This window comes from Protopterus annectens, chromosome 13.part0 (genome assembly GCF_019279795.1).
Source record: "Protopterus annectens isolate FY-2018-M chromosome 13.part0, PAN1.0, whole genome shotgun sequence".
Classification (NCBI taxonomy): Eukaryota; Metazoa; Chordata; order Ceratodontiformes; family Protopteridae; genus Protopterus; species Protopterus annectens.
Genome location: NC_056747.1, coordinates 1,322,979,315 through 1,322,997,566, shown reverse-complemented (window position 1 = coordinate 1,322,997,566; position 18,252 = coordinate 1,322,979,315). Strand labels below are relative to the sequence as shown.

Genomic DNA, 18,252 nt, shown 5'->3' with positions numbered 1-18,252 from the left:
CTTTCCTTGTGTTTTTGGACAAAAAGGTAGTCGGGAGTCCGACATCTTATAATCAAAAGCTTTACCAAAGTAGTGTTGGGGAACTCCGCCCGACGCTTGATAGTGCTTTTTTAAAGGTAGCGCCAAAACGACAGCCCGAGACCCTTTGGGCTGGGCCCAAACAAGGTATGCAACGGAATGGAAATCCTTATGCGGTATTTGCTTCCCACAAGAAATACAATTATTAACTTTTTTTGACATCGGTCCCGAGGCAAGAAAAGTTTCCCCAACGGGTACTTAGCTTTAAAGAAGTCTTGGTTCCAATTTTTTTTTAAATTTAGGAGCTGGCCGACCGGCACTTGCTGCTTCTGCTTCGGGGACCCCGTGGCAAAAAAACTGAAGAACATGGCATCGGCTGTGTCTTATATACTCTGCCCTTACTGACGTCAGAAGAGTAAGGGGGGACAACCGCCGGACCAAGACTTTGGAATTGGGCCCACCGAGGGACCGCCTGACCCGAAAACCCATCTGTGATTACTGCAGCTGTATGCACGATGAAACATCAAAAGCGAAAGGGAATGGGGACAAAGATAGCCAGACAAATAGTTTCGTTAAACAAGGCCAAACTGACAGCGTGGGCGTCATGGTCTGGGCCTAACGGGTGATGCAGTAAGAATGAAAATCTGGGGATATTTGCTTTCCACAGGCAAGACAATTGTTAACCTTTTCTGACAACGGTTAGAGCAAGAAAAAGGATCCCCCAAAGGGTACTTGGCTTTAGAAGACCTCAGGCTTGGCTCGAAAAACAAAAAATTTTAGGTTGCAGCCAACCGGGATTCGCGAACTGCTTCTGCTTTGGGCTCCCCCAAGAAAAGCTGATGTAAAGGCGTCGGCTGCATGTTTTATACCCTGACGTCCTGATGTCATGGAAGGGGCAGCATCCGGAGAAATCCCAAGACCTGGTATTCTGGCCGACTGAGGGCTACCTGCAGGCAGATAAACCCAAGTGTGATGACTGCAACAGTGTAACACAAAGAACATCAGGCTTAACCTTGGGGGGGCATGCGAGGCCCGGGCCTTCTTGACATTTCCCCCTTTCCCCCGGCCTCTTGGTGGGACGGTGCATCCCAGAGGCCCAGGAAGGGGAAGGCAACAGCAGCCACTGCTTTCTTAGCAGGGGGAAAAATGGGGCTGTCCCTGCAGAGGGGCAATAGGCCCTTTACAATCTTTTAAATTGAAGTGCTCTGGGGTTAAACCCAGGGAAATAGGACAGGGGACTGGAGGTGAGCCACCCCCCAAAAAAACATACAGTGTGTGGACACACTGTGGGATCTTTGGGAGGCTTGGGGGTCCGCCATGCTTTTCCAGCCCAAAAAAAAAACATGCTCACGAGGAAAGAAAAGGGGGGGGAAAATATAAAAGCGTACAAGAAAACAAGCTACGAAGAACCCCAAGAAGGTATAGATAGGTTATAACTGAAAAACGGTAAAAAACCAAACTTCCCCAATGGAGCTCAAACCACCGCTTCTTCTCAGGTGGCAAATGAGATCTGAAGGGGAAAAAGGGGCATTATGGGTTAGAGGAAGAGCTCAGAGCCGTGGGTGGAAAAAAGGGGTGTGTGGGATCAGATATGGATCAGAGGACCCACAGGCTGGGAAAAACAAATGAAGTAAACTACTTTAGATACAGTACATAAATGGGTTCCACTTGCCATGACAGCTTTAAAATTACCAGTTCCACATTATCAAGTTTCAGGAATCTCTCCTGGACCAGATGAAGCAGAAACTGGGCAGGTCTTCAAAAGAATTTGACCCCCAAACCTACACTAAGTTCCCCCGAGGCCCCTTTTTCCTAACAGAACTGTATAGTTGCTAAATTGCACTGAAAACAGAATAGGTTCATCAGGTAACAGGGGGGTAGAATGAAAACAACAGACTGCTTTAAGTGTGTATAAAATCGAACTATTGCTTAGGGTGGACTGCTGGTCTCCCTTCTGAAAGGCACTCACAGCCCTTTTATAAAAAGGATCTCCCATCTTCCATCCATAGATGCTATCAAGCTGATCTAATTAATTTTGTGTAAATTCTTTCCCTTTTACTGTGTCTGGGTTATACTATCAGGACTGCACATTACCCTTTGAAAACACCCGTTGAGTAGAAAAAAACCCAAAAAGCCTGGCTCCAATCTCACTAGATTAAATCACATTTTTTTTATATTTGAAAAACCTTCTCCCAGACATCAAGAGTTGTGTTTCTCGACTAACCTATCTAGGATTCCAAATAAGCTTTCAGAAATCCTTCTAAAAACCATTATATGGGGGTCTATAACAAACTTTTTTCCCCTTTCAAACACCTTCTGAATGTAGGAAAAGGTGATCTTAGTAGGGAATTTTCCTGAATTTCTCTTCTAAGTCTCAGGCTTCCCAAAAGTTATGTAGGATTTGGGGGGTTTATGGCTTCTATGTTTCTCAAATTCCTCTTGCCAGGTTAACACACAAGAAGGATTTAAAAAGGGATGTGAAAAAACATGGACCCAATACTTGCATTTCATAAATTTTCAGATACCTTTTTTGAGTTTTGCATAAATGAAGCTGCATTGTAGGGACTACCAAGACCACATGCAGGTCTCCTCTTTCCTCAACCTCCAACTAAAAGTGCAATGACAGAATCCTTTTTATTATGCTTGGGGCAGTTTCAGTTTCTATGGCGACAAAGGTGCAAGGTCTGTGGGATTCTTCAGACAGACCAAAGCATGTAAACCTAAATGAGGTATGCAGTGATCCACACCTTTTAATATCAATGGTCTTGGGGCCTCTCCAAATGACTTCAGACACCACCACAGTGATGCGGTACATCTAACAGCAAGAAGTATAGGGATGTTTTTGCAAGATGGTTATGATCAGTTTGGGGGCAACTCCTCAGCACTTTTTTAAACCCCCCAAACATACCACTTTCCACCACAGCAAAAAACAGTGGCAGACCAGCAGAGCCCAACAAAGACCATCTTAAATGGGAAAAGAATGAAGGGGTTTCCTGGAATTGGATTTGGGGATTTCAGACAGATTTTTTTTATTCCCTTAATAGGAATTATTTATTAATTTCCCTTTTTTTACATCTGTAGTAATTCTGCAGATTTAGGAGGACTCTACAAAAATATTTATGGTGACCCCCCTTTTTGGGCCCCGACAACACTGGATCTTACTTTTTTGAAACTGGCCAAAGGGGCCCTTACCTCAAGTTTTTACTACCTAGTCCATTCACACCCCATGAGGGGGGTTTGATAAATCAAGTTAATTTAAATTGAGGTTTATCTGCTTGGATGACTCAATTATGGTACCTTTTTGGTAGCTCTTTAGAGGATTGCAGCAGGTATAAAAAGGAGACAAGAAATCCTGATAAAAGGGGGTTTTATGTTGGTATGTAGGTTTTTCTAGCAGATTGCCCAAAAACCAGGTCTTTGTCTGGGATTATGTACTTCTGGTATAAAAAGCCTTTCATTACTAGCCACTGGCCCCCTGTACTAATTTATTATTGTACATTTTGCCCCAAATTTTTCTATGTCTGTCCATGGATCATCCACGTTTTTTAAGATTTTCATTTAAAAAATTTTTTTTTTTAAAAGTGTTAGACCTGCAATAACCAAGCAAACAGGCTGTTCCTTCCTTGGATCTTAACTTTCTGCTAGAAGAGTTTACATCTCCATTTGAACCTGCCCCCAAGCAGAATTAATGTTCATTACACTGAAGACTGTTCTGCTCACTGATTTGACATCTCCAACAGGAGGTGTAAAGCTTTCATAGTGGGTGACCCCCGTTGGCCCCACAGGAAAGGGGTTAAAAAATCCTTCATGCAAGGCCAAGGTTTGCAGAGTTTACAGGAATCTGGGCCCGTCTCCCATTGTTCCATCCTGTCCCTCAGAACCAGAAATAAATGATTCTACATACTCAGGCTGTACTTGTGCAGCTCCTTAAACTAATTCCTTTAGTGGATCAGCTACTTCATATGTTGGGACTACGAAGGATAACACTGTCAAAAGACATTTCCAGATGGTTGTCCTCAACATTTGCCTTTTTTGCACACATCACACTAAACCAGTGTCTGGCAGTTCCAGGCACACACTTTGAGGACCTTATCTTCATTCCCTTTCCCAAAATTCCACTGAAGGACCCCAGAAGCATTTAAGCAACAACATGGTCCTCTGTACATGCCTTTACAAAGCAGTACAGACTGGATTCTTTAAACATTCAGGACTTTTGATAGGGGCCCTTCTCCAGGCACTTGGAATTCTTCCCGTTGTCAGGTTGCACAGGTTTTGATAATCAATCTATATGGCCTTAAGGCTACTTCAGCACTGGAACAATGATGCATCAATGTACATTTTTCATCCAATTTCTGTATGTCTGTCCATGGATCCTCTACTTTCTTCAATTCTTCTTCTACTTTCGGGTTTTTCCCGGTTAGGGGCCACAACAGATCACCTGTCTGCTCATGATTGGCAGTGGAGTTTTTGGGTTTCCAGCCGGGGCCCAATTCCCTAGAAGGAAAACACACCCAGGGCCAATTTAGTGTGTCCAATCCACCTACAGCATGTCTTTGGGATGGGGAACCTGGGGAAAGGCGACTACAGGGGGGACATGCAGACTCCCCGAAGGCACCCCAGCCCCGGATCCCCGAACCTCTTGCTGTGCAGCTTAAAAAAAAAAAAAAAGTTTGGCCTTTGAATATTTCTTAGCTTCTCCATTTAGCTCCTCTTTCATTTTATGAGGAGCGTGTCCAAAAAAAATTAGAAGATAAGGTGACCCCAATATCAGATTCAGCTGCAGCAGCAGAAGGTTGTCTGTTGCATATAATCAAGTTCAATCTGTTTAGGAATCATGAGAATCAGAATGATCAACAGAAGGTTCTAGCCTCCTCTTCTCAGAGGGGGCCCTGTACACCTCAGGGATTTGCACTGCTGGCTGTTTGCACTTCAGAACACACAAGAAATTCTAAGCCACTTGGGCAACTTGTTCAGCAGAAGCCTGGCAACTAAAAGGGGGAAAAGCACAGTTTAATCTAAGCCCTCTCACACCCCAGAGCAGATGCACAAAATCCAAAACAGACTCCAGGATTGGCAGGGAAAAAACCTCTTCAAGCCTGAAATTAATAGACCACAAAACCTCACATATGCATCCAGATATTCTTCCAATTCCTGTTGTCAGAATGCCCCCCTTGCAAAGGTCCCAAGATGTTTGTGTCTGTTCATAGGTTCATTCTACTACTGCCCTAGGGCATTTATAAAGCCAGAATGTGTTTGGCTTTGCCACCCCTTTTAAATTTATTTTTCTATGCCCTTTTTAGAGGTTAGTATACTATGCCTCTATCTAACAGTGACACAAAATGATACCGGGGGAAACCCCACGATCTCCCATCCACTCATCAAGATTCCTCTTGAAGAGGTCAATGAGGACTCTGCCTAACCTGGACTGGGATTTTATTCCAGAGTGAAGGGAGCCTCTGGGTTATGAATCTGTCCCTCCAGCATGTCCTATTTATTTCAGTGCTGAGGTTCAAGTTTTCGGCCCAATATGGGATTTGGGTTTTCTGAGGTGCAAGTCCATTAATTCCGGGTTGGACATGGCTTTATAAATCAGGCACAGATGCCTCTGAACAGGCGGGATGCCACTGAGTAGAGCTGGAGTTTCTTTAACCGGGCAGCAAAGGCATCTGTTTGAGCCCTTTGATCCTCTTGGTGAGGTACTTTTTGGGGGCTTTCCAGGGTGCAGGTGTCTGGTAAGGTACATCCCAAAGGGGGATTGTACTCAATTATGGGCCTGATGAGGGGTGAGTAAAAGGGACGATGACCTCCCCGATCTAGATGTGAATCCCTTCATGATTAGGTGGGCTATATAAAATGTTTTCTAACCACTTTGGCCCGTGGTTGTCAAATGAGAGGTTTCTATCAACTTGGGTCCCCAGGTCCCCAATTACTTCTTCTGTACTTAATGGATTTCCACCTATGTGGTAATTTGTACTTTTTTTGCCAAAGGGATGACTATACACTTTTTTGGGATTTAGCTTGAGGCCATGGCACTGGCACCAGTTGTCTGTTTCTATGAGGCCCTTTTGGAGGATGCTTGTGTCATCTGGAGAGTTATTAATTTGCAGTCATCTGGGAAATTGGTCAGCCCCGTCCTTCCGTGTTGGCCTGCATCTCCAGAAATATATACCGAACAAGAGGTCCCAGGACTGAGCCTTTTGGGGCACCACTTGTAACTGGTTTGGAGTCTGACATGACTCCAGAAATACAAAACATGTGGTTACTGCACTTGAGCCAGTTTGCAATCCATCTAGTGACATAGGGGTTTATATTTAAGCTGGTGGGCTTTCCATAATGCCCAGTGGGGTATTGTATCGAAGGCTTTTTGGTCCAGGTAGGCTTTTGGACCACCTTCCCCCCCAAAGGCCTTGGTGGCTGTTTCAAAGAAAACAACCAGGTTTAAGAAGGATCTGCCCTTAAAGCCGAACTGGGGAGGATCCAGTGTTTTGGGCCCCAATATCTTTATTTATGAGGTCCATGATGATCCTTTCCATAGCTTTGCAGACCAAGCTAGTCAGGCTTATGGGGCGATAGTTTCCAGGATCTGTTGAGGCACCACCTTTATGGGAGGGACCACTGTTGCTGCCCCTCTTTCATTTTTGCTGGCCATGTTTTTAAAAGCCATTAACTCCTGGAAAGACTTGTTTTTTCTTCCAGATTTTCCTCAAGAGTGAAACTAAAAATATGGACAAGAGTCCACACTGTGCTCTGGCTTGTGGCAAAATAAGCACAAACAATGAAAACCTTTTGGGGGAAATGGAGTCTCAAATGACTGATTTTGACAAATGTTTTGGATTCAGAATCAGTCATTTTAGCAAACAGGAAGCTCTTAAAGATAAGAAAACATTCCACAAGGAACATTCTATAGCAGGCTGACCACAGTGGACTAACAAGGCTAGTAAGCATGCATGGTTTGGGCCATGTAAGGCAAGAAAAGCTGAAGATAGCTTTGACTTTTACCACAGATGTTCTTGCTTAGTGGTGGGAAGATTGTCCAAGGCTCAGGGGGAAGATAAAGCCATGAAAATCGAGATGGCCAATCATGATTCTGCAGGGTAGAGTGCCAAAAATCAGGAGTGCAACAGTGAAAAATATGTTGAACAACTGCTCCACTCCCTACACTACCTAGCTAACACCTGCTCAGCTGAAGATCCAACATCCTTTTCTACTGGGGCACTGAGAAGCTACAGTGCAATGAAAAAGTATTTGCCCGCTTCCTGATTTATTTTTTGCATGTTTGCTGCACTTAAATGTTTCAGATCAAACAAATTTAAATATTAGACAGATATTAGACAAAGATAACCCAAGTAGACATAACATGCAGTTTTTGAGTGACTACTGCTTCAGGGGAAAAAAATATCCAAACCTACATGGCCCTATGTGAAAAGTAATTGCCGGGCCCCCTTGTTAAATCATGAAGTAACTGTGGTTAACCACAGTTTAGGGAAAGCTGAGTTCAATATCACTAGCCACACCCAGGGTTGATCACTGCCAGACCTGTTGACTCAAGAGTTCACTTAAATAGAACCTGTCAAGACAAACTGAAGTAGGCCAAAAAACCCAAAAGGAAGACATCATGCCGTAATGTAAAAGACATTCATGCCACGATCTAAAGAAATTCCAATAGATGAGAAACAAATTTAAATTTACATCTATCAGTCTGGAAAAAATTACAAAGCCATTTCTAAAGCTTTGGGATGCCCAAACCAGGTGAGATCCATTATCACAAATGGAGAAAACATGGAAGAGTGGTGAACCTTCCCAAAGTGGCCGACCTACAAAAGTACCCCAAGAGCGAAGCAACAACTCATCCCAAAAGGTCACAAAAAAACCCAGAGCAACATCTAAAAAACTGCAGGCCTCACTTAACATAAGTGTTCATGACTCAAACCCTAAAAAAAAAAAACTGGGCAAAAAATGCATGGCGAGTTCCAAAAGGGAAAATCCACTGCTGACAAAAAGAACAGACTAGTCTCACTTTTCCAAAAATCTTGATGACCACAGGACTTTTGGGAAAATATTCTGTGGACTGACAAAACAAAAGTTGAACTTTTTTGGGGGGTTGTCCGTTAAATCTGGTGTAAAAAATAACAGTATTTCAGAAAAAGAACAACATGCCAACAGTCAAACGTGGTGGTAGCGTGATGGTCTGGGGCTGCTTTGTTGCTTCTGGACCTGGACAACTTGCTGTTATTGATGGAACCATGAATTTTGCTCTCTACCAAAAATCCTAAAGGAGAATGTCCGGCCATCAGTTCGTGACCTCAAGCTGAAGCGCCTTTGGGGTTTTGCAGCAGGACAATGATCCAAAACACACCAGCAAGTCCACCTCTGAATGGCTTAAAAAAAAAATAAGGTTTTGGAGTGGCTAGTCAAAGTCCCGACTTGAATCCAATTGAGATGCTGTGGCATAAGGGGTTTTTGCTCGGAAAAACCCCCAATATGGGGAGAATTAAAACAATTCTGCAAAAAAAGTGGGCCAAAATTCCTCAACATCGATGTAAAAGACTCATTTCCAGTTTATCCAAACCCGATTGTAGTTTTTGCTGCCAAGGGGGGCAAAACCAGTTATTAGATTTAGGGGCAATTACTTTTTCACAAGGGCCATGAAGGGTTTTGGGTAGTTTTTTCCCTTTAAAAAATAAAATCATCACTTAAAAAATGCATTTTGTGTTTGCTTGGTTTATCTGTCTAATATTTATATTTGTTTGATGATCTGAAACATTTAAGTGTGGCAAACATGCAAAAAAAAAATCAGGAAGGAGGTAAATACATAATCATTGCACTGTATACTGTCACAAAAACTGCAGTGGCTGGTTCCTCAGTTATGCTCATCTGCTAACAATCAACTCTGCTGCCACCCCATGAAGCATTCAGGGCATCAAAGCCACACCTGGTATTTACCCAAATGGGAAGTGTGGCTTTAGAACTCCAGTAGTTAATTTACTAGGGCCTTGTCCTTTACCTCTTCAGTCGTCATTTCTTTGAGATAGTTCAGAATTCTCAAAGGCCAGGGGGACAGAGACATGGACCTTAAAAAGGAGAAAAAAGCACAAAAAAAAACAAGAACAAACTCACCCTTTGGGCCTCCAATAAAGCAGTAAACAGTTCTCAGGCACAAAACAAATTTTTTCAGCAATAAAGGCTCTCTCATTAAACCCACATTTTTATAATACGTTTTGAACTTCTTCAGATACAAACAATATACATTCCTAAGCCTTAAATAACCCCATTCATTTTAAATTCACCAGTAAAACATACCACATATTAAATTAACAAAAAAAACATTACCCAAAATTCAGTTTCCTCCCTAAAGTAAAGACACAGACCTTGTTCCCAAATTAAACCATCCTAGTATTCTACTTTCCTTGTCACTTGGAATGTGAATTTTGCTTGAGCCCTCAGTGCATCCCACTTCAATCCACGGACATCATGGATTGATCAGCAAATGTTTTCTAATGCAGACACTGGCAAGAATCCAGAGCCCAGTAAAAGCAGAGGGATTCCTGAAAGACATTGGGAATATGTCTTTAAAGACCAAAGGCTGAAAGCCTCTTTCCAAGGCTTCAAATCACTGCAGAAATAGCTTTGGTTCTGAATTAATAGTTACTAAAGAACAGCTTTCTAAAGTCATATAAATTACCCAAATACTCATTTTCCCGTGGCATTCTGTTGCTCCTTATTTCTCTGAAGATTCTACTCCTGTGATACTTTTGTCCCCATACCTCCCTCTCTCTTATTTCTACCATGTTTTTTAAACCCACATTTTCATCTTATTCGACTCACTAGCTAGCCATTCTTAAATTTCTGTTTTCCCAAATAACTGGAATCATTTCCACTACCCATTCAAGTGTGCCAGTGTCTCATGTTTACCTTTTGATTTGTGCAAGATTGGAGACTGATACTAGAAAAGTGTCAAAGCTTTTAATTAAATATGCATGCACATGTGAACATTTGTATTCAGTCTATCCCACTTATGAAGATCTGGAGAATAATATTCACATTACATCTTGGATCCTGTTACTGAATTCACCTCTTTCATAACAAATGTTCTTGTATATTTCTTCAAATCTACCCTCGTGTTATGGTTTCTTATCCAAAACACCTCAATACAGCCTCACTACTGCAAATCAGACTGCAGTCACCACCAATACATAATATTCCATGCTGAAAGCTTAGTATTTTACCAAAAAACCCCAATTTTCATATTGTTAGGTTTATGTGGAACATAAATACATGGCATTGCAGCCCCCTAAAGCCAACAACCTACCAAAAAAAAAACTACTACTGTAACAATAAATCTGCTATTACGGTCTTTATCTTCCATCACTAATGCAGCCTCTCTCATGATCAGTACCATTACTCTTTTTTCCCTTTATCTTGGAACTTTCTGGTGAATGGCAACCCCAAAATGATCCGTCAAATTCATATGCTCACTTCTATCCAACCGTCTCCTGTAACATTGCTATTTGTGCACTTGTTGCTGTGTCTTTGGTTAGGGGGAAACCAAAAAGGTCCGCTAATGATTGGCAGTAGATTTTTCGTGCGGTTTCCAGCCCCGACACAACCTTCAAAAAGGGGTGCCCCCTTTATGCATGTCTCCCACAAGGCGCCCAGCTGAGAATCGAACAGGAAAAGTCTTACTGTGGAGGCCGAAAACCACCAGCAAGTATTTGTGCACTATACTACTTGATTCAACTCTCTCCTTTTTTTTATATACCTGGGTCATTTACATCCAATGCTAAAAAAGACAAAGCAGCCATTCCGATAGAAAGACATTACTTCCACATATTGCAAAAACAGTTCGTTTGAAATATATATTTCCAATTAAATTGCATGCACATTTCTTGGGAGGCTGGTCTTTTTTACAAATACTGCCTCTTGTCAGAGTCACACTTTTAGACTTTTCACTTCAATAAAAACAAACACTCAACAAAAATAAATACATTTCTAAACCCCAACCTTTGACCAAGAACAAAAATTTCATTACAACCCCCAAAAAATTTTCTAAAAGGGGAAAATTTTTCCCAGAAGGGGCAGTTGCCCCAGACAGCTGTACATACAGGCACTAAAGTCAGATATAAATCCCGAAAAGCAAATTTTACTGTTATGTTCTTACATACACAGAATCTACCCTTGTCCCTTCTATTCCCCGACAACTGTGCAAAAAAATTATTTCTTCCCTAAAATTTAGTTTTGGCCTTCTCCTTCTTCCTTTAAAAAATTTAAAAACCCCTTTTTTGGCTGGCCAATCTAAAGGGTGAGAGGGTTAAATACTTTAAAAACAACTTCAATTAAAACCTTTTAGACTTTTTTTAACTAACCCCCCTTTAAAGTTTCCCCTTTTTAACCCCGAAAACAAATTCCCCCTTTTCCAGGGGGAAAAAGGGGGGTACACCTGAAAAAAAATATCAAATTCAAATGAAAGATTTGGGAAAGGGTTTTTAAACCCTTTTTTGGCCCAAAATTCCCGGAACAAAGGCAAAACCTCTTATGGTAAAACTAATTCTATATGTTTTAATTTTTATTTTTTCAATTTTGTTTACCGCGTCCCTAGACCCCTTTCCCGGGGGCAAAAGCCCCGGGCATAACCAAAAAGCCATCCAAAATAAATCCCCTTAAATAAAAAAAGTTGGGGGAAGTACCCAAGTGCCTACAAATGGGTTTCAATTTTCAATCTTTCTTAAGGTGAATACCAAAATTTAACTTTTTTAAAATTTAAGGGGTAAATTTAAAACAAGGGAAAAAAGTGAGCCCTTAAAAAAACCTTTTAAAAAAAGGTCCCTTTTTGCTTTATAAGAAAAATATTTTTCTGTTTTTGGCTGCCAATGTACCTTAAAAACGATGAAATTTTCCAAATGTAATTTTTTTCAACCATTTAAAACTTAAAAAACCCCAACCCAACTTTTTGATTTTTTTCCCCCTTGGTAAAAGGGGGTTGGTTTAAGGAAACCGTTTTAACACAAGGAAAAAAATGATGCTTAATTCTTTAAAATTTTTTTAGCTGGTTTGCCCAAAAAAATTTTTCCTGTAATTTTAAATTTTAAAAACATTAAAACTAAATTCCAAAAAAAATAAAAAAAAATTAAAATTTTAAAGGGGAAAGGAATTTTTTTTAATTTTAAAAAAAACTCCCTTTTTTAAAACCCTTTTCAAAAATTTTACATTAAAGTTGGAAAAACCCCCCCGTTAAAAAGTTTTTTTAACCCTTAAAAAGTTAACCCCAGGAAGAGTTCATTTAAAAAAAAACTTTGGATAACCCCAAAAACTTTTCCCTTTCCTTTTCCCAATTTTTGGGAAATTTATTTTCCCAAAAAAATTTTAAATTTTTAAACAAAAATATTCTTAAAATTTGGTAATTAGGGAAACCCCTTTAATAAAAAAAATATTAAAAGGGGGGAAGAAAATGGACTGTGGCCCCAAAACTTAACTTCCAGTCCCCCTTTTAAAGGGGCCCCCTTGCAGGAAAAGCAAAAATCAATTTTTGGGAGCGAACTTTTGTCTTTAAAACATTTGGGGAAAAGGAAAACATACAAAATCCCCCAAGGTAACTCCCCCCTTTTCCTTTAATTATTTTCCCTTTTTTTTTGGGGGGAAAAAAAGGAATTCCCCCTTTGGGGAAATTCTTTAAGGGCTTTGGAAATGTGAGGCTAAAAACCCCCTTTAACTTGTCCCAATGGTTGGACCCCTTTCCATTTCGTTCTATCAGAAAAAAGTCCCATTAAAGGAAAAAATTTTTGACACAGGGGATACGGCCCCTTTTTTATTCCCCCAAAATTTTCCCCGCTACATCCCCTTTCCCCGGGGAAAAAAAACTTGAAGGGCTTCAAAAAGCAATTTTCATCTTTTTTTTAAAATTTTGTCAAGGGGTTCTTTTTCCTGTGTGGACTGCCTCCCCCATAATGACCCTTGGGGGCTCCTTTGGGCCCAAGGAGGAAAGGGGGAACCCAAATTGGGCTTCCCCCGGGGAAAATCCCCCCTTTTAAACTTTTGCATTGGGGAAAAATTTAACCTTAAATTTCCCGGTAACCTTAAAAAAATCCCCGGGTCCTTTATTTGGGGGAATGGGGGAAATAGCTCCTTACCCAACACCTTTTGAATCCCGGCTTTGGGCCCGTTTTGTTTAAAGAAGAAAATTTTAATGCTTTCCTTTTTATATTTCCCAGTTTTTTTGGCCATGTGGAATTCCCCAAAAAAACTTTTCGCAAATTTATTTAAATTTTTTTTAAAATGGAAAAGGGAAACTCTTGGACAAAAGATCTTGGTGGGGGGGTTCCTGCCAAATTTTGGAAAACCCTTTTCCTTTTTCTCTCCTTTTTTTCTTTTTTCCCCCCATTTTTTTTTGGTTTCCCCAATGGTAAGACCAAAACCCTAATTTAAAAAATTTTACCAAGCAAACCCTTTGGAATTTTTTTTTTTTTAACCCAAGGGTTTAAACCCTGTTTCCTTTTCCCCAAAAGGGGGGGAAAATTAAATTTCAGCCTGAAAGAAACCACCACCCGAAAATACTGAATAAAAAAATTTCTATCCCGTTTTTTGGCAAAAAAACCTTTAAAGGTCCTTTTTGCTAAACCAAAATTTTCTTTTTCCAAAAGGTTTTTAAACCAAAGGGATATCCCTTTCTTAAATTAAGGGATTTTTTTATTTTGGGAAAAAAAGAAAATAAAAATTTAAAAGGGAATGACCCGTCATAAGGGGACCCGGCCCGGGAAGGACAATTTCCCGCTCCTCCGAAAAATCGGGGAACATGGGGGGCAAAAAAACATAAAGGTTTTATTTGGGGCTTACCCCCCCCCACCCTTTTGTTCCCCCCCTTTTGGGAAAACTCTGTGTTTAGGGGAAACCCTTAATTTTTTAGGAAAATTTTTTCTTTTACTTTTCCGGCCTTTTGGGGGGAACCCCAAAAGGGGTGGGAAAAAACCCCCGGGGGCAAAAACCCACACTGGGGACCTTAATCAGGGTTTTTTTCCCGGAAAAGGGGCCAAAAAATATACAAAAATGAAAAAGGGGTTAAAAGGTTTTTCCTTTAAAAGGAAAAGCCCACCACCTTTCTAACCAACCTGCCGGGCCCGCCGTCCCCGGCCCATAAAACGATTAGGGTTGGAAAAGTTTTGCCCCTTTCCCCCCCCTTAAGGGGCCTTAAAAAAAAACACCCTTCTTTGATCAAGTCCCGAAACCCTGAAATCAAGGTAACCCCGGGCCAAAAATTTGTGAAAACTTCCCTTCCCGCCTTCCCTGGAAATTTCCCTTTTTAAACGGAATTTAAATCAAACCCTTTTCTTTTTCAAAAAAAATAAAATTCCCACAGAAAATCCTTTTAAAAAATTCTTTCCTCTAGCTGTTAATTTAGGGGGTCCTGGGAGGGGGCCCCAAAAAAGGTCCCCTGCCCTTTTCAAACCCCCTGCAACAAAGGGGCACCCCCTTTTTTAAACAACCAAGGGCCCCAAATAACAGAAAACCCCAAGGGGGACCCCAAAAATTTTTTTTGGTTCCCCGGTTTAAAAAACACTTCAAAGGGGAACCCCAAAAAACAAACTTTTCCAAGATCATGGGCAAGGTTTTGACTTTCCCCCCAGGGGCTTCGCCAAATGGAAGGCCCCGGGAAAAGGATAAAAACCCCCAGGGGTCCTAGGAATTCCCGGCCAAAAATTCGCTTCCTGAGGGCATAAATCCCCATGGGTTACCCCTTAAACAAAAACCCCAATTTTAAACATTTTTTAAAGGCCAATCCCCCAAAGGGAAACTTTTGGAAGTTCTTAATGTTTTTAAAGCCATTGTGAAAACATGTTCTCGAGCATTTATATGAAGGGCTTAAAATAAATCTCATTTCGGGCGGCACAGTGGTGCAGCGGTTAACGTTGTCGCCTCACAGCAAGAGGTTCTCCAGTTTGATTCTCGGCTGGGGTGCCTTCTGTGTGGAGTTTGCATGTTCTCCCTGTGTTCGCCTGGGTTTCCTCCGGGTACTCCGGTTTCCTCCCACATTCCAAAGACATGCATCTGGAGCATTTCTCCCCAGGCCTCTGCTGAAAACAGGCTCTGTGGAACCTAGTCTGACATTCCCGGTCAACAAATGATAAATAAATAAATTTCCTTTTTACGTTTAGGGGAAGACATGTTACAATTCTGTAGTACAACGGCTTAAGAAAAATGTAGAATCTTGGCTCCACTCAACTGGAGTGAACTAAAAGAACGACTAAGCATGTGTTAGGACTACAGAAAAGATAAATGAAAAATGAAGTCAGGGAAAGCAGCAGGCTCAGATTAGGTCACAGCAGATATGAAAGATGATGGGTGAGATGGGGGAGAAATGGCTCCAGAGGATACTCATACAGTGTGGAGAGAAAAGCGTATCCCAGATGACTGGAGAATAAGCATACTTGTGCCAGTGTACAAGAACAGAGAGGACACCCACAACTGTGGGCAGTTAAGAGGCATCAAACTCCTATCACAATGCATGAAAGCTCTGGAGAGGTTGACTGAAAAATATACACAGAGTAGCAGAATGCAAAATGGGAGATGAGCAGTTCAGATTCAGATCACAGAATGCAGCACAACTGACCTGATGTTTGCAATGAGACAGGCAATGGAGAAGAGATGAGCAGTCTCTCCAACTGGGCATTCCTAGACCTGGAGAAACCATTTTTCAAGGTCCCATGAAAGATGATCTGGGTAGTACTGCGGTGGTTTGAAGTCCTAGAAACATTGGTAGAATTAGTGCAGGCACTGTAGAAGGACTCAATGACTCAAGAACGAACAGTGTTCGGCCTCACAGAGGGGTTACCAGTGGGAGTGGGTGTACACTAGGGTTTAGCTCTGAGCCCACTGCTGTTCATACTGGTGATGCACTACATTAGCAAACAGGTCAGAGGGGACAGTTCAACAAAGTTGCTGTATGCAGATGATGCAGCACTTCAGGCAAACTCAGAGTAAGAACTTCAGCAAAGGATAGGAGAATGGAAATGCAAAACTGAAGGCATTTTGGATGAAACTAAGCACAGATAAGACAGTGGTAACGGCAGAAAATTAGGGAAATCAGAAGAAGCTGAGAACAGAAGAGAAGAGAATACAGTGGAACAGGTAAAGAGCTTCAAATATCTGGGAGGGGTGGTTGAGGAGACAGGAACTCTGAATGAAGCAGTCAAAGCTAGAATCAGAGGGGCTGCAAACAATTGGTACAGAGTGTCAAGTATAGTCTATGACAGAAGAAAGCAAAAAAAGCTGAAAAGTAAGGTGTAAAAGTCAATGGTGCGATCAGTACTACTGTATGGTGCAGAAACCGGGGCAGTAAAGGTAGAACAGTTGAAGAAGCTAGAGGTGATGGAAATGAAGTGTCTGGGAAGGGTGATAGGATGTGCGCTATGGGACAGACAAACAAATGAGGACATAAGAGCAGAAGAAAAAGTAGCTCCAACTGCAGAAAAGATCAGAGAGACCAGATTACAGTTGTTTGGACATGTGCAGAAAAACAGAAGACAATCTGGTGAGGAAGATTTGGGACAGACAGGATGAAGTTAAGAGGAAGCAAAGATGCCCACCAAAGGGGCGGATGGATTGTGTGAAAAAAGATCTGCGACAGTCAGACAAGTATTGAAGAAGGCAGGAGTGTGGCACTGAATCTAGAGAGATGGCAACAATTAACACGATACTCCAACCCCATGTAGAAAGAAAAATGGGAAAAAAATGGGCTGATAAGCATGTGTAAAAATGCTCCAATGGACTTCAGACAGCAGAATGATAAGTAGCTAAGCAGAATTTCTCAAAATGTACAGAACTTGGTTGAACTCACCTTTGAAGAATCACTTCTTTTCCGTTTCTGTTTAACTTCCTGAGACTCTAAGTGTTGTCTTTTTTCTTTTTTCGCAGAACCATCTTCTTTTGGATCCACACCAATATCCTTGTCTCCCTTGTCTGTTAACTGGACAGAGAAATAAAAATGAATAAAACATGATAAAACACGAGAAAGAACAGTTGTGTACACTTACCATAAATGTAGATGTTAGAAGAGAAATAAAAATGAATAAAACATGATAAAACACGAGAAAGAACAGTTGTGTACAGTTACCATAAATGTAGATGTTAGAGTGTATTCACTGTTGCAGTCATTACATTTGGGTAATCTGCTTGCAGGCAGCCCTCAGTCGGACTGATTAACAAAGTCTTGGGTCCTGCGTTAGTTGCTGTCCCTTCTTCCATGACGTCAGGTTGTCAGGGGTATAAAACATGCAGCCAACGCCATTACATCAGTTTTTCTTGCCCCAGATTTCAGGTGCCCGGTGCCCTCCTAATGGGAAGCAATTAAATATAAAAGTACGAAGATATACCTCCAACAAAAAAGCAAATACACCAAAAAGGCTTTTAAGTAAAGGAAAGTAGAGGTATAGCCAAAAGAAGTTAAGGGGCTGGAGGGAGGGTACCCAAAACTGCAACAGTGAATACACTCAAACATCTACATTTATGATAAGTGTACACAACTGTGCTATGTTCTTCATGTTTCACTGTTGCAGTCATTACAGTTGGGTAGATTCGCAAAGCTATGGTTGGGAGGAGGAATTTAGGTAGCATTAGGGCCAGCTAAAAGGCCCTGCAAGACTGCAGTGGCAAAGCCAGCTCTGGATTTAGAGAAAATTGGCAAATGATGATGCTTGGTGATTCCCAAAGCTATGGTTGTGAGGAGGAATTTAGATAGCATTAGGGCCAGCTATAAGGCCCTGCAAGACTGCAGTGGCAAAGCCAGCTCTGGATTTAGAGAAAATTGGCAAATGATGATGCTTGGTGAAAGTATGTACATAATTCCAGGTAGCAGCTTCTAGGATGTCCCTGGTAGGGACGCCTCTGAGAAAGGCTGTAGAGGTAGATGCAGCCCTGGTGGAGTGAGGTCTGATCCCCTTGGGGATAGGATTTCCATGGTGCCTATAGCAGAAATGAATGCAATGGCTTATCCATTTAGAAATGGTTTACTTTGAAATAGACTTCCCTTCTGCCCCTGCAGCAAATACCACCAGTTGTTCAGATTTCCTTTGAGGTTTAGTCCTGTCCAATTAGAATCTAAGTTGTCTGTGCACATCTAAGGAATGCAATATCCGTTCCCCTTTATTCTGTGGATTGGGAAAGAAGGTTGGCAAATGAATGGACTGATTAAGAGCCACACTGAAACCACCTTGGGCATGAATGGACTGGTTCTGAGGGACACCCTGT

The 18,252-nt window shown here is 41.5% G+C and overlaps 1 protein-coding gene across 5 annotated transcripts in view; it reads right to left on the bottom strand.

The window, feature by feature from the left end:
- Window positions 1–18,252, bottom strand: part of ZNF281 (zinc finger protein 281) — an 849,413-nt gene that overhangs the window by 608,800 nt on the left and 222,361 nt on the right. For all 5 annotated transcript variants that reach the window (XM_044055344.1, XM_044055339.1, XM_044055340.1 and 2 more), the window contains exon 4: window positions 16,844–16,972. In XM_044055344.1, the coding sequence (XP_043911279.1) occupies window positions 16,844–16,972 (129 nt within the window). The remainder of the gene's footprint in view (window positions 1–16,843; window positions 16,973–18,252) is intronic.